This window comes from Gadus morhua, chromosome 1, assembly GCF_902167405.1.
Source record: "Gadus morhua chromosome 1, gadMor3.0, whole genome shotgun sequence".
NCBI classification, from domain to species: Eukaryota; Metazoa; Chordata; class Actinopteri; order Gadiformes; family Gadidae; genus Gadus; species Gadus morhua.
Genome location: NC_044048.1, coordinates 7342723 through 7356866, shown reverse-complemented (window position 1 = coordinate 7356866; position 14144 = coordinate 7342723). Strand labels below are relative to the sequence as shown.

General features: G+C 41.2%; 1 protein-coding gene across 1 annotated transcript in view; it reads right to left on the bottom strand.

Annotated features, from left to right (window-relative positions):
* Positions 1–14144, bottom strand: part of LOC115548764 (integrin alpha-3) — a 46323-nt gene that overhangs the window by 24423 nt on the left and 7756 nt on the right. The window contains exons 7-13 of the mRNA XM_030363590.1: positions 12637–12696; positions 12421–12565; positions 12084–12271; positions 8462–8550; positions 2223–2356; positions 785–862; positions 450–511 (exon numbers count right to left, since the gene is read on the bottom strand). Of these exons, the coding sequence (XP_030219450.1) occupies positions 450–511; positions 785–862; positions 2223–2356; positions 8462–8550; positions 12084–12271; positions 12421–12565; positions 12637–12696 (756 nt within the window). The remainder of the gene's footprint in view (positions 1–449; positions 512–784; positions 863–2222; positions 2357–8461; positions 8551–12083; positions 12272–12420; positions 12566–12636; positions 12697–14144) is intronic.

Here is a 14144-nt window from a genome sequence, read left to right as displayed (position 1 = left end):
AGCAACATAGTGTACTCCTGTGGTGGACTCTATAGACATAATTCACCATATTGTGTTATTGACATTTTTCCTTTTGTGTTATAGGGACGCTGTCACTTTAAGATCGTGCGACTGGTTTGTTGATATGCCGGTCGGCACGATGTTTGAATTTAACATACTTCATATGATAAAAATAAACAACCATGCCATGCGTTGACGACGTGAGAAATTGTCTCGTCACTTCTTTTATCACAATATCTACAGTGTATAGACAGAACGTCTTACCTGGTTTTTTTCAACGGCGGGGCCGTTAAAACAGTCGGAAAGGGGCAGAGGGTATATCAATATCGCAAGACATTGCGGGTTGCTCAAGGAGGTTAGAAATATTTAAAATAAATAAAGTTTAGCAAAAATGATACTAATACTAATATGACTACAGGATATGACTATAATGACATGACTTTACTTACTGATATTTTTCACTTTCATGATGCCTCGACTTACAATGGAAAAACACACCTTGATCTGTAATCTGGAAAAACAGACAGGTAGACAGAATGTACATCAGATGGCAGATCATCAGAAAGTTAGGCAGACAGAAGGAAGGCAGGCAACCGTCCATCAGACGGACAGACAGACAGGTTAAGTAATCAAACAGACGGATTGACTGGCAGGCAGACCGACAGGTAAACAGACATAAATGATCAAACAGATGCATTGGCAGGCAGACAGACAGACGGACAGGTCGACGGAGAGAAGTCGTCATCAGACGGATTAGCAGGCAGACAGACAGACAGAAAGGTACCCCTCATCCCAGGAGGCGGGGTCAAGGACTTCGGGAGTCACTGTGAGAGTTTGGTTCAGTTGAACGATCGTCCGCGCCCTGAAACCAACAATATGTCAATCATCTGTCATCATGTACGCGTCAATCGTATGGCATCTATTCTCAGAAGAGAAAAAATGTGGTCTTGTCAGCTTTCATTGGTTGAAAAAATGGGATTCTAGATAAACGTTGATTATAGCTCAGCATGGAGTCTATCTAAACAAAAGGTCAGATTAACATGGAGCCAATCTTGGCAAATTGATATGCAACCTATTTATTGACAAATCAATTAGTTATCACAGGAAATAAAAGCTCTACACGTTTTCTGACAGAGCTTCAATGTGAAGCGGATCTTACACCAGATGAGCCCCTAGGGGCGCCCCACATCGGGCAAAGTCGCGTGGCTGATAGACAACAAAATCGGAAGATAAACTTTAAGGTCTTGGTCTGTGTTTATTAAAGTGGATCCCAATGGATGCTGCAATGCATGCCAAGGGGTCAATTCTGACATGTTGACATTTTAGGCCTTTTAAGTGTTACACAAGCAAGTCGAAAGAGCATCTAAAAACAGACTACTGCAAGAAGAATATAAAATAATATAAAATTAAAATAAAGCCTAACGTTTAGAATTGGGTATTTCCTCTATAAATCCTTCAGCCAGAATGGGTTTTCTGCTGAACCCTAACCAGATAGTTAGAAACTGAAAAGAATAAGAGCAGTTAGCAAAAAGTAACTCAGGACACAACCTCCTATGTTTGACCCATCCCTCCACCACAACTTCCTTCACCAAGTTACTTTGTCACTGTAAACGTGTGACAAAGGAAGACAAAACTACAGTTATGTTTCATTCTTAATTGTTCAGTCAGATCGTTTGGTGAAAGCTTTTTCAAGCTTTTGCTCTGTGAAGGAAGGGGTGGGGGTTAAATAGTGCAAAGAACAGAAGAAGCTCTTCCACTCATTAGCACCCATCACACCTTACTCAAGGCAGAGAGGGGAGGATGACCTGATGTTCCTAAGCCAATGATGAACCAAAATGACCCATTAGAAGTCATGGATGAAGGGTACAGCAGCCCCTAATGGTCAAAGGACAACGAACCCGATTGATACTACAGCTTTGTTGTTAACATGTAACCTTGCTTTATGTGAATGGCCTGATAAATGTAGGCTGCTACTCAAGAAGGCATTCTTGATAGGTGAATATTTTTGTTTCACTTTATGTTGTTAAATGTAGTCCAATAATAGATTAAAGAAAACTTTTCTCCATATGAAATGAACACCAGCGATTGCCCGACCAATGACAATCGGTTAGGAAAAGATCATATGGACCAACCAATCGACCAACCGACCAAAATGTCTGGGCACCTTAACATAGAGTCTAGATGAACAGATACATATGAGGAATATAATATACATTAAGGACCTTAATAAAGCAACAGTGTCGTCCAAGGAGCCGACGAGCAGGTCAGGGAAGAAGTTTTGGTCCACGTCCAAACCTCCCGACAGAGAGAAACCAAATGTCCTGAAGCCTGGGGACACCTGACTACCCTGGATCACCTGGTACCAAGAAATACACACAATACACAGTATATACACATATTACACAAGATATACACACAATACCAAATATACACACACAATGCACAAAATATACACACAATGCCCTATATATACACACCATAGACAAGATATGCATACAATACACATGATAGACACACAATACACAAGATATACACAAAATACACACACAATATACAAGATATGCATACAATACACAATATATGCACACCATACAAAAGATATGCATACAATACACAAGATAGACACAAAATACACAAGATATACATACAATATACAAGATATACACACATACCCAATATATACACACAATGCATTAAATACATACCAAATACACAAAATATACACACAATACACAATATATAAACTCAATACCCAATATCTACACATAATACCCCAAATATACACACAATGCACAAGAAATACAACAATCAGACCCGCCGCTCCCTATACGCAGAGTAGCAGAGTGCGTAGGTCACCAAAGTACTGGGGGGCACCAAAAATTAAGGTTTGTAAAAAAAGTATTACATTATTGAATTAAAAAAATATATAAATTAGTTATGAAGAGGCCACCATTGTTTTTTCTTAATTGTACAACCTTTCACTCAATTTCGGCAAATTAGATGTTTTTACCCAATATATAATTAGGTAAGGGAGCTACTGTGAGGAATACAAAGAACGTGCGTCTCTGTAGGCCCCATGATGTGACCAACATATGTTGACTATGGCGTGTGATCCTAAGGAGAACACAAACATATTGTAAACCTATGATGGCTGTTGCATCAGCTCAGGCATCATGGACCGCCCTGCGTGCGAAATGGGAAAAGTACCTAGAGATGTATAACAAATGAACATTTGTGGAGAAAATGCAACGAAACTCAGATTGTTAGATCACATCGGGCCCCCACCTCATTTGGGCGTAGACAAACGCGGGCTTCTGCTTTAGGAGATAGTGATTCAGAGGTTTGGAGTCAGACGTAGGGGGACAGAGAGGGAGAGGGCTTCTTGGGTTAGTTAGCTAACCATCTTCTTAGGCGGGGCCGTGTGATCCACTTTCTTCTGCTTTTCTGCTCTTAGAACTGTAGACTGAAAAGTGTCCGGGGAACTAAGCAACAGCATTTCATCTTAGGAACTCTTCAATAGCCCCTTAGCTTAGTTTAGCTCAAGACTCTGTCCTTGTGGCCGCTGAATAAGTGGACAACACTTGGATATTGAGTCCATTTTAAATTAAGATTAGTTTAATTTAGCCAAGATCTGTTCCTCATTTAATCTTGATTATCTTACTTTATCTTTTTCTTTATCTTAACGGGCACTCTCTCAATCTATACTATGTTTTTAAAATATATTTTGTTTATTGGTTCTAAAATAAATCTTCCTGACTACATAATGCACATTATATACACAACATGCATATAATATACAATACATACACATAATATACACAACATGCATATAATATAAAATGCATACACATAATATACACAGAATGTACACTTCTCCAGTGAGGAGAGGGAGGAAGATCCTCCTTAACATTGTTGAGAATAAAAAATGTAGATTGCCCAGACTACTGTAATGAATTAGTGCCCTTAAATATGACTAGTTTGATGCCTTTGAATATGTAATGTTTGTTTCCTTGGGTAAAGGGACATTAGCACCCCGTATCGCCTAGTGAAAATTACTGCTTGAGGACGTTTCTCCCTCAGCCTCCTACTGACGCCCATTCCTTTCCCCGGCATTGTTGGCGGCTGGTGAATAACATGGGATTTAATGCAAGAGGGGAGGAAATTGCTCCACTGAGTGGTGGTGACTAGCTAAGGGGGCTGAATTGCGCCAAAATCGATTCACGAATAGGCTGGAGGCCTGGCTGCGCTAATAACCAATTAGCAGGAGCCCTGGCAGTGGCGCAGCCCGGAGGGAGGGGTTATCCCCTCCAGCGTAGGCTACGAGAACCAACCCGCTCAGTCTTACCCTGCGTTCACACCAAAAGATACATTTGCTGCCCGAACGCGTTGTCGCCGAAGTTTTGCGGCGCTGCAAATCAAGTTTTGCTGCGCCGCAAAGGTTTTGCGGCGCAGCAAAAGTTTTACGGTGCTGCAGTTTTGCAGCGCGGGAAGTTTTGCGGCCCGGCAAGTTTTGCCCGCGGTGCTTCTGAATTCATTCACAACCATGGCCGACATTACGAGCATTGCATGTCTTTACCTGTTGTGGAAGAGGGAGAGACGTCTGAATGCCCGTCGTTTATGGGTTCATGAGACCATTTGGAGCCTGGAAGGCTGGTGCTGCCTGGCACCCAACTGGGTTTTGTTTGGGGTTGTTATTCTAGCCCTTTAGCATACTCATAGTTTAGTTTAACTGTAAACACAACTACACTACAGAATGCTGATTTGTGGATTTTTTCGAGTTACTAAATAAATGTAACGGTAGTGAACTCTAGGTCACTCCAAGGGAGTAACACTGATTGGCTGTTACGGCATGTCACTCAGTGGCAACGCTGTTGAACGCTGATTGGCTGTCATCACGCGTTTGCTGCCGAAAAGTTGAAGTATTTCAACTCGAGCAAACCCGCAACGCGTCTCTACATTCACTTTGAATGGGATCGTGCTGCGCGGCAACTTTTTGCATCTTTTGGTGTGAACGCAGGGCTAGAGGCACAAAGCAACAAGTTCAGATGATTTGAACGATAGCGATTTGCAATTAAAGTGCACAATGGAAACAGGACATCATTCATGTTTTATTACACAAAGCATTCCGTTCATCGAGTTTGAGTGGCAAGTTAGCGACCAAAGAAAAAGGTAGACCACTTCCTTAAATCGAGGTCCCCAAAAGTCAGTGTCGTGAGCAGTGATGAAGTGCAGAATAACGGCGTGTTAAATAACGGCGTTACTAACAGCGTTACTTTTTTCAGTAGCAAGTATTCTATTTGGCAATCACTATAACGCCATTACCGTTACTACACGATCATTTTTCTTCATTGGTTAGTTGGCACGTAACAAATGGATTAATGATAACGATTGGCTGAGGTAGAGTAACAATCTTGGTAAGCCAATCAGAGGTAAAGTATGGAAATTACGAACAGGTGTAATCGTCAGGGGCGGATGGTGTATAGGGGCGATTTGGGTGACGCACTACCAACTGGGAGATAGAGGATTTTCTATCACAGCAAAAATAGTTTAGACATATTATCTGTCATTGTCCAATCAGAATCGTCTGATTCAAGTCACGTTTGAAATGGTCCCGCCTCTCTGGGCGAATTCATTGACGTGGAAAATCGCCCGAGCATTCTCCCATTGACTGTCATGTTAAAACTTTTCTTTTTTGGAATATGAGCCTTCAATGCATTTTCAGTGGGGATTTGGGACTTGCCCTAACGCGCTTGCGTCAAACGTAACTGAGCAAAGAGCGCGAAGGGATATCTTCGATCAAGTCACTTGCTAATTTCAACATGGCTGCTAATGTGTGCAATTCCGTTGCGTCTCTGAAAGAAGTTCCTTTTAGTCGACGATCCAATTCAGAAAATTTAGCATCAAAACAATCAGGACCTCCAAGACCAAAATTAATGATTAAACAAATTTCTACAAAGGGGGGAAAGTCCTACACCCGAGGATTTTCAACAAATTGGTACGAGAAAAAAACTGGCTAGGAGGTTGTGAAGAAGCTAACGCAGTCTTCTGCTACCACTGCCTACTCTTCCACCCTGACGACAGACAGCACTGTTTGGGTATCGACTGGTGTGACAGATATGCACCATCTGTCTGAGAGAATCAAGAAGCATGAGATGTCAAAGATCCACATGGATAGCTGCTGGACATTTGCGACTATTGTGAGGGTGAACATTGCCACTCAACTGGACGAGGGATACCGGCTAGCTGTTTGTCGCCACAACGATGAGGTGAGCAAGAACCGACACATCCTCAACCGGCTCATCCAATGTATGAAGTTTTGCGGAGTGTTCGAGTTGGCTTTGTGAGGCGAGGATGAGACGGAGGGCTCCACAAACCCAGGTATTTTTGTTGGATCGGTGGTCTTAGTGGCACAGTTGGATGAAGTTTTCGGTGACAACCTGAAAAATGCCACGGTGTTCAAGGGCACATCCAAGACGGTGCAGAACGAGCTTTTGGAATGTATGCTAGCGGTCGCACGGGAAAGGATTGTGGAGGAGGTCAAGTCAGCTCTCTATCTGGGCATCCAAGCTGATGAAACTACAGACGTCTCCATTGAGACACAGCTGGTGCTTGTGCTTAGATACATTGATGACAACCATGCAGTGCAGGAAAGTTTTTTTGAGTTTATTTCCATCTCGGATTCAACGTCAGTTTCAATTGCCAGAATGCACTGGCCATGCTCTCCATGGAGAGGGAACTAGTCCTCAACATGCGTGATTTCAATGAGAAAGTCATTGACCGCTTTGCTACACTAAAAGAGAGACGAGCAAAGTTTCAGTACAAGTAATGTAGTCTTAGTAGTAATGTAGACCCCCCCTTCCCGTGAGGACGGACACTGGGTTACAGCGGCCCTCACAACCAAAGTAATGAATCTTGATAAATCCCACCTGTTCTTAAGTACCATTCACGATGGTATAATAAACAGAATGGCATTGTCGAAGTTCAAATGGTATAACAGCAGGCCACTATTGTCATGGTGAAGATAGTATTATTAACCAACCCAGTATAACGTAAATCTATTGAATCCTGTCCCAGAGCACGATTGTGCGACTTTTTTTCGTGCTACACAGACAAAATATAAATCAAAGCATTTTGAATGGGAGCGTTTCTCAACATTTATACCAATGTATAATCCTATAGTTAAGTATAAGTAAAAACGTGCATCAAATTTCAGATTTTTGCAGCAGACCTCCTAAAAACTGAAACTAACCACGTCCGTTAAACCCAGTCTTACACCAGAATGTAGTATAAATAACTTGGTCAACAGTGGACAACGCAGTAGGTTTACAATAATGTTTCTAATTGTGACATTTGGGCTTATTCTTTTCATAGGCCTGCGTCCAATTAACATTGTTTCTGTTACAATGTTCTAGTTAGAAATGTGCCTTTTATTGTCATAATCTTCATTCAGTGTAGAATGTATTGTATAGTTTGTTGGTCATTTAAACCACTCATGGCGTTTTTCATGGTTATTTGGGTTTTGTGAGGGACTAGAATCGGCTTTATTCTGTTGAAGAAATAACCGGAAAGACATTTGATGTATTACCTTAATAGTGCACTTCTGTAATTTACTAATTTAAAGATAAATGATTCAGCCAACTTTTACTCCATTCAACAGCTCGGCTCCAAACCACAGCGCACCTGTTTCCATAACGATGTTGTGTATTGCAGCTGAGCTGCCGTAGTATATATTTTGTATATACAAATTTCTAACTAGAACTCTTATCAAAACGCATTTTAATGCAGAATAATGTTAAGATTGCAACTGATAATCAAATGCACCATGTTTAGTTTTCAGCGACAGCATCGTCCATAGCAACCTTAACGGTCACGTGACGTAGATGAAGGCCCTTTGAAAAATATTGGCCAAAAACACGTAGGCGTGTCACATGTTTAAAGCCGTCATTGTAAAACTACTACGTTTCCACTGTGGACCAATTTATACTACATTTCATGCTCTGGGCAGACGATTTAATAAATTCATTGTCGGGAGCATGAACACGAAATTGCGTGTTACCGGATTGATTAACAGTAAGGTATTGTCCCGGTTCAGATGTTATGATCAGAGACCGGCATTCACCTGGTGAAGATGGAATGATCACACTTGTAATGTCCCACAGACGATAGTATGATCACACTGGTATTTTCACAGTTCTGATGGTAGGATCGCTAGTCCGGTAGTGTCCCAGTGAAAATGATATGATTACCAGACTGGTATGGTCCTTTCGGAAATAAGGGGGGGATTTTTGGGTCTCTAAAAGTCATTGTAATGTTATTGTAATGTTCGATAATAAAGTTTACAAACATTTTAATGCTGCTAGTTGCCCCCTATACTGTGTGTGTGTGTGTGTGTGTGTGTGTGTGTGTGTGTGTGTGTGTGTGTGTGTGTGTGTGTGTGTGTGTGTGTGTGTGTGTGTGTTACCTGGCTTGGTTCTTGGGAGATACCGGTGGAACTTCCTGTCCAGATATAAACACTTCCTGTTTGAAAAAAAGGTGCTCCGACAGCAAAGTCTGACACACACACACACACACACACACACACACACACACACACACACACACACACACACACACACACACACACACTTTACTTAACTCTCAGATGCTAGTATAACTAATGTAGTAAGGTAGTATATTTAATGTAGTAAGATACTAAATGTAGAAGGGTAGTATATTTAATGTTATTAGAAAACTTAATGTAGCATATTCTAAATGTATGCACATACACAGTATGTGTAATAACCAGATTTTAATTCTCTTATCAACATGGAGAAGTGCATCGGCTTGCCTTGTGCAAATGTTTTTGCACAAGGAGCATATACTGATCAAAACAAGATGATGCAAAAGAAAGCCTATAGTGCAATTAAAAGATGAACATACAAACATACTGCCTTGAACATAGCAGTCAGGCTAATGCTTCTTTGTTTTGAGCCAAAGGAAAAAATAAAAATAAAAATGTAAATAAGAAATTGCGTTAATCGCGCGATAAAAAAATTAACGCCGTTAAAATTGGTTTCCGTTTACGCCGTTAATAACACGTTTAACTGACAGCACTAGTAAATATACTTAATGTAGTTGGATACTTAATTGAATATGTAATTGCACTCATTGTAGTTAGATACTTAATGTGGTAAGGTAGCATATTTAATGTAGTTAGTACAAATTAGTACATCCTAAATCAAAATCTACATTTTATATCAAAATCAAAATCTTATACTTTAATCTAAATCCTAAATATTAATGGTAAATTGGCAGCTAAATCTTATATTTAAATCTTAATCCTGAATCGAATTGTTGAATGTTATATCTTAATCTCCCATCCCCTTTATGATCCATGAGCGCATTTGAATCTGACGAGTTGATATTTTGACAGCGTGTTTGCAGTCTCCGATGAGACAGATGCATGACCACCTGAATTTCCAACTCCAAATGGCTCAGTTCATGGCCAAATAATATGGCCTATTTCACACATGGTATAGCGTTTTCTTCCACAACATCAGAAATACTGAGTCCTCAAATAAATGTTGGCAAAGAAAACTTAACACACATATGATATGCGGTAACTGGTTCTATTTAATGATATACGCAATACATTATCAAACGATAGTTACGTATTGTACAGTCCCTCCAGAAAAACGTGATTATAAGATCGTATAATTCAACGCATAATCAGCCTAAATCCGCATATTCATGCGGGGGCTGCATTTTTTCAAATATGCCGCACTTTCACCGCATAAATTGACAATTTCCGCGAAAAAAAGCAGCCATTTCCCCCTGTTGCCATGGGAACGTTATGGAGTAACGTAATTACGCGACGTGTACGTCATCGCAAACCCAACAACGAAGAATAAGATGAAGCGGTTTCATTTGCCAACAAAGATAAGTGCAAAAGACCGTGCAAAGCAGTTTCCCGGATTGTTACACGACAGTGGGGGCAAATTATTTTGCACTCCGTGCAACTGCGTGTTGGACCACAGGCGGAAGTCAACGCTGGAAAACCACTTTCCGCAGTCCTATTTAACAGTTAAGTCTCTTAAGACCACTTTGTAACAATTATTACTGCTGTCAGGGATGGACTGGCCCAAAAATTTGGCCCGGGACTTTGGGATGGAGAGGCCTTTTATGAGACCGCGGGAATAGCGTGCGTAGAATTTTGCCACGGTGTAAAATAATAAAAACTAGTCCTTATCCGTGGATATGTGCATTGCAACGGCATGTCAATGTTGGGATGTGCATGTGTTTAGAATATTGTGAAGATCACTGGGAAATATTTTATAAGCAATCTTGTCCTTGTACAAAATATTAGAAATTGCATGTGCCTAGAAAGGTAAATCAAGGCTGAAAATGATCTAAATAGTGCAAGATACAATTATTTTAGTGGAAAAAAATTGTCATACACATACACAGGGTTTGGGAGATGGGGGCGGGCCGGGGTTTGTTGTCCGTTGCTGTGGTTACCGGTGTTGAAGTGTTCCAATGGTTTATTAGCGGTGGTATCTAATAAATCGCTCTCTAATCAATACTTCATTCGCTGCCTCTTCCGTGGGCATTACAATATTATGAATTGTTCTCCGACGTCTCTGGTACTTCCATAATTAGTTTAAGTCATTATTATATTGCCAAACATGCTCGCTAGTGCACCTGTCATAGCTATGCTGCTGTGTCCTGTTCCCGCCTAACCATTGGTCTCGCTGACAGGGGCGTCGCCGTCAACCTTGGCTTTTCCACGGAAAAGGTCGGTTAATTTAGCACATTTGGCTGCGTCTTGCTCTAACATTTTTTTCCTTTTCAACCTCAACTTCTGAGCGCCACCCAATTCTTTTTCCTCCCCACCACCTTTTTTCCTTTTTGACATTTTCGTATTTCTGTGTAACTTCAGTGAGATCAACGAGAAGTAAGTGACCCGGCCGTGTGTCAGGCTGAGCCAATCAGAAATGACAGACCGCGGAGCAGTCCAAGTTGGGAGGGGCCGTTCGGCCGCTCGCTTTGGCCGCTCGCTTTGGCCGCTCGCTTTGGCCGCTCGCTTTGCCCCCATACACTGTGGGGGTTCTCCCCCCTCTAAATTGACATTAATACATCGGCCCCGTTTCACCGTCAGGCAAGAGCTCCGTTTCGCGCTGTAAGCAAATATCCGGCAGCAGGCCACCCCAAATCACGGCTTACTTAACTTTTTCATTTTTTTTTTACATCTTTTACAAAAAAAAAAAATATATAAATATATAATAATAAAAAAATCTAAAAAAAAATCAAAAAGAATTACAGCCGGCCGGCTCGGCCTGAAAACGTCCGGCCGTTCGGGAAATCTCCCGAACCTCCCGATGGCCAGTCCGCCCCTGACTGCTGTATCAGCTGTTCTTTCCTAAATAATTTAACCAACGTTATAATTTACCCTAAAACACTGCTGCCTTGATGAAAGTAACTTATAGCAAATCATGGTTGATAACCATGGTATAACTAGAGTAATAATGGACCTAAAGTGGGATATTTTTTCCAGTAAGGAGGATAGCCCAACGTGTTTTATTCCATGGGCAGTTTTATGGTTTTTAACACAGTACTCTTGTTTTACCCAAATATTGTTATTCCGAAAAGTCTGGAATCAAATGATATATTTTTCCCTGTCTTTTTTCCCTGTCTTTCCCAGTTTTTGTTATTATCCACTCGACTCCAAACTCAGGTCCCATTATTTTTGCAAGGTCGAAAATTCCTGTTGAAACTCCACATTGTGTGGATGTACGAGGCTTCGTCTGGGCAGCGGTTAATGGCCGTGTCCATGAGATGGTTAAGCTTCTCAGACATTTGTAATGTAATGCCAACCACATTTCAGATGCAAATCATCTGTCATTATAATACTCAAACACTAGCTTAAAAAAAAAATAGCACAAAGTTTAACTGAGCCGTTACCATGAAATGAAACCTCTTTCTCCAGCTGACGGCCTGTCAGCCAAATACACATTGTTTGGATTGAAGCTAGAACAAGCGCTTGACTTGCACTTGGAGACCAATGGAACATACGTACATCTCTATGAATATATATATACTAGTACCCTGGTAGCCATCCTGGTTGAGGTCTCCAGCACTGGCCAGAGACATCCCGAAGGCTGAGCCCCAGGGGCCGTGCAGGACCCGCCGGAGCCTTAGCCAACCCCCCTGGTTCATGTACACGTACACCGCTCCACCCTGCTTCTGGTCAGGTTGGAAATAAAATGGAGCTCCCACCAGGAGGTCACTCCATCTAGGGAGGAGAGGTGAGGAGATAGGAGATGATGAAATGGGAGGTGGGGACAGAGAAGATTGATGAGTATATATATATTTATATATACATATATATATGTATAGTAATTAATAGTAATGTGAGTGAGTTTGCATGCGTGTAGTTATCACCCATCATTATTGAGATCAGTAACAGCCAGAGCGTTTCCATAGTAACTTCCCATCTGCTCCCCGTGCAGCGATTGGTTGACAACCAGGATGCGGTTTCTCCTGTCAGCCAGAAACACTGACCCTCTGAAATCATCACGAGGAGCCCCTGAACAAACACACATGTCTGTCTACCTCTCTGTGTCTGTCTGTCTGATCAATGGGGATTAACTGTATTACCTGTTACGATGGTTACAGCTTCTTTGCTCAGTAAATGTGTGGCAAGCGCCACAGAGTATCCTACACACACACACACACACACACACACACACACACACACACACACACACACACACACACACACACACACACACAGTGAATATTCAGTCTACATAAAACTAGGGTGGGCTTTGCATTCCTATTTAACAGTTAAGTCTCTTAAGACTTAACTGGGGAAAACCAGGGAAACCAAACCCTGTGTTATAGCTTGGCACTGCCCACTATCAAACTATGATGTCATAATTTAGGGGCAGGGCTATGATATCATTAAGGGACAGGGCTGTGTTGTTATGATTTAAGGGTTTAGCCATACTATAGTTTAGGGGCATGTTATCATTTAGGGGCGGCTATGTTCCAATTTTGAGAACTACATTTCCAAAGAGTTCATTTTAAGTCTTTGTCTTAATCTTATCCTATGTTTTTAAAACGATGGAATTACATTTGGACTAGGGTCTTGCATGGCCCTAGTATGTTACTCACTTAACCTTTTATCACTTTTGTCTTTCACTTTGCATCTACAAAGAAACAGATTCAGGGATGGTTTTCAATTAAAACAGTTACATATGAAAACCATCATTAAGACGTCAGGGTCAATCCATGGTTACGCTACTATGTAACCCAATACCTCACTTTTCATCTAATAAAATAAGTTGTGTGAGGCTTTCTTACAAGTCATTAACTTGAAGGAGTACTTTTTTGAGAAATAGTTATTTTCCACAAACTCATCGTCAAACGAGAAGCACCATACCATTATGTTTTCTACCAGCCCAGTGCTCGATCCGACAGTTTAAGCATTTCACTGAGTTCCCCGTAATCAATGGAAGCAGATGAGAGAAAAACGTAAGTGATTACTATTACTATGGATCTATGAGACCGATGGATGAATGTCACCACAGTCTTTACCTTGAATTATGCCATCATCTACCTATCCCAGAGACCATCAGTGATGTGCATGAACGTGTGCAAGAGCATCGTTCACGCGATATTGAACGACCCTCACGCGATAGTGAACGATGCTCAGGCAATGTTTACCAACACCCGAGAATTTATTGTAACCGGCATGCCATGGCTTCTAAAAAAAATAACAACAACGTTGCTATGGCTGAAGCCAATCGTGCATGTGAATATTTGAAAGATGTATTAACAAAGAGCACAGAATTGAACGGTAAAAAACACAAACAGCTACTGATAGCTGGAAAAGGGGAACCAATAATAAATCCGCTAACAGCTGGTCACAATCACTTACAATAAAAAATGGTGAAATAAATAATGTATATGTAACTCATAAGAAAACACCCACTGTATGCATAGCATGGCATATGGGGAAGCAATCTGATGCCTACAATACCAATATATTTCCTACACAGGGAGAGGAAAGCAAACCATTCCACTAACTGCGCACAGAGGCAAAAGGGAAGATGGCAATAGCAAATTAAATAGGGTACATCTAAACTCACCTCCTCCCCCTC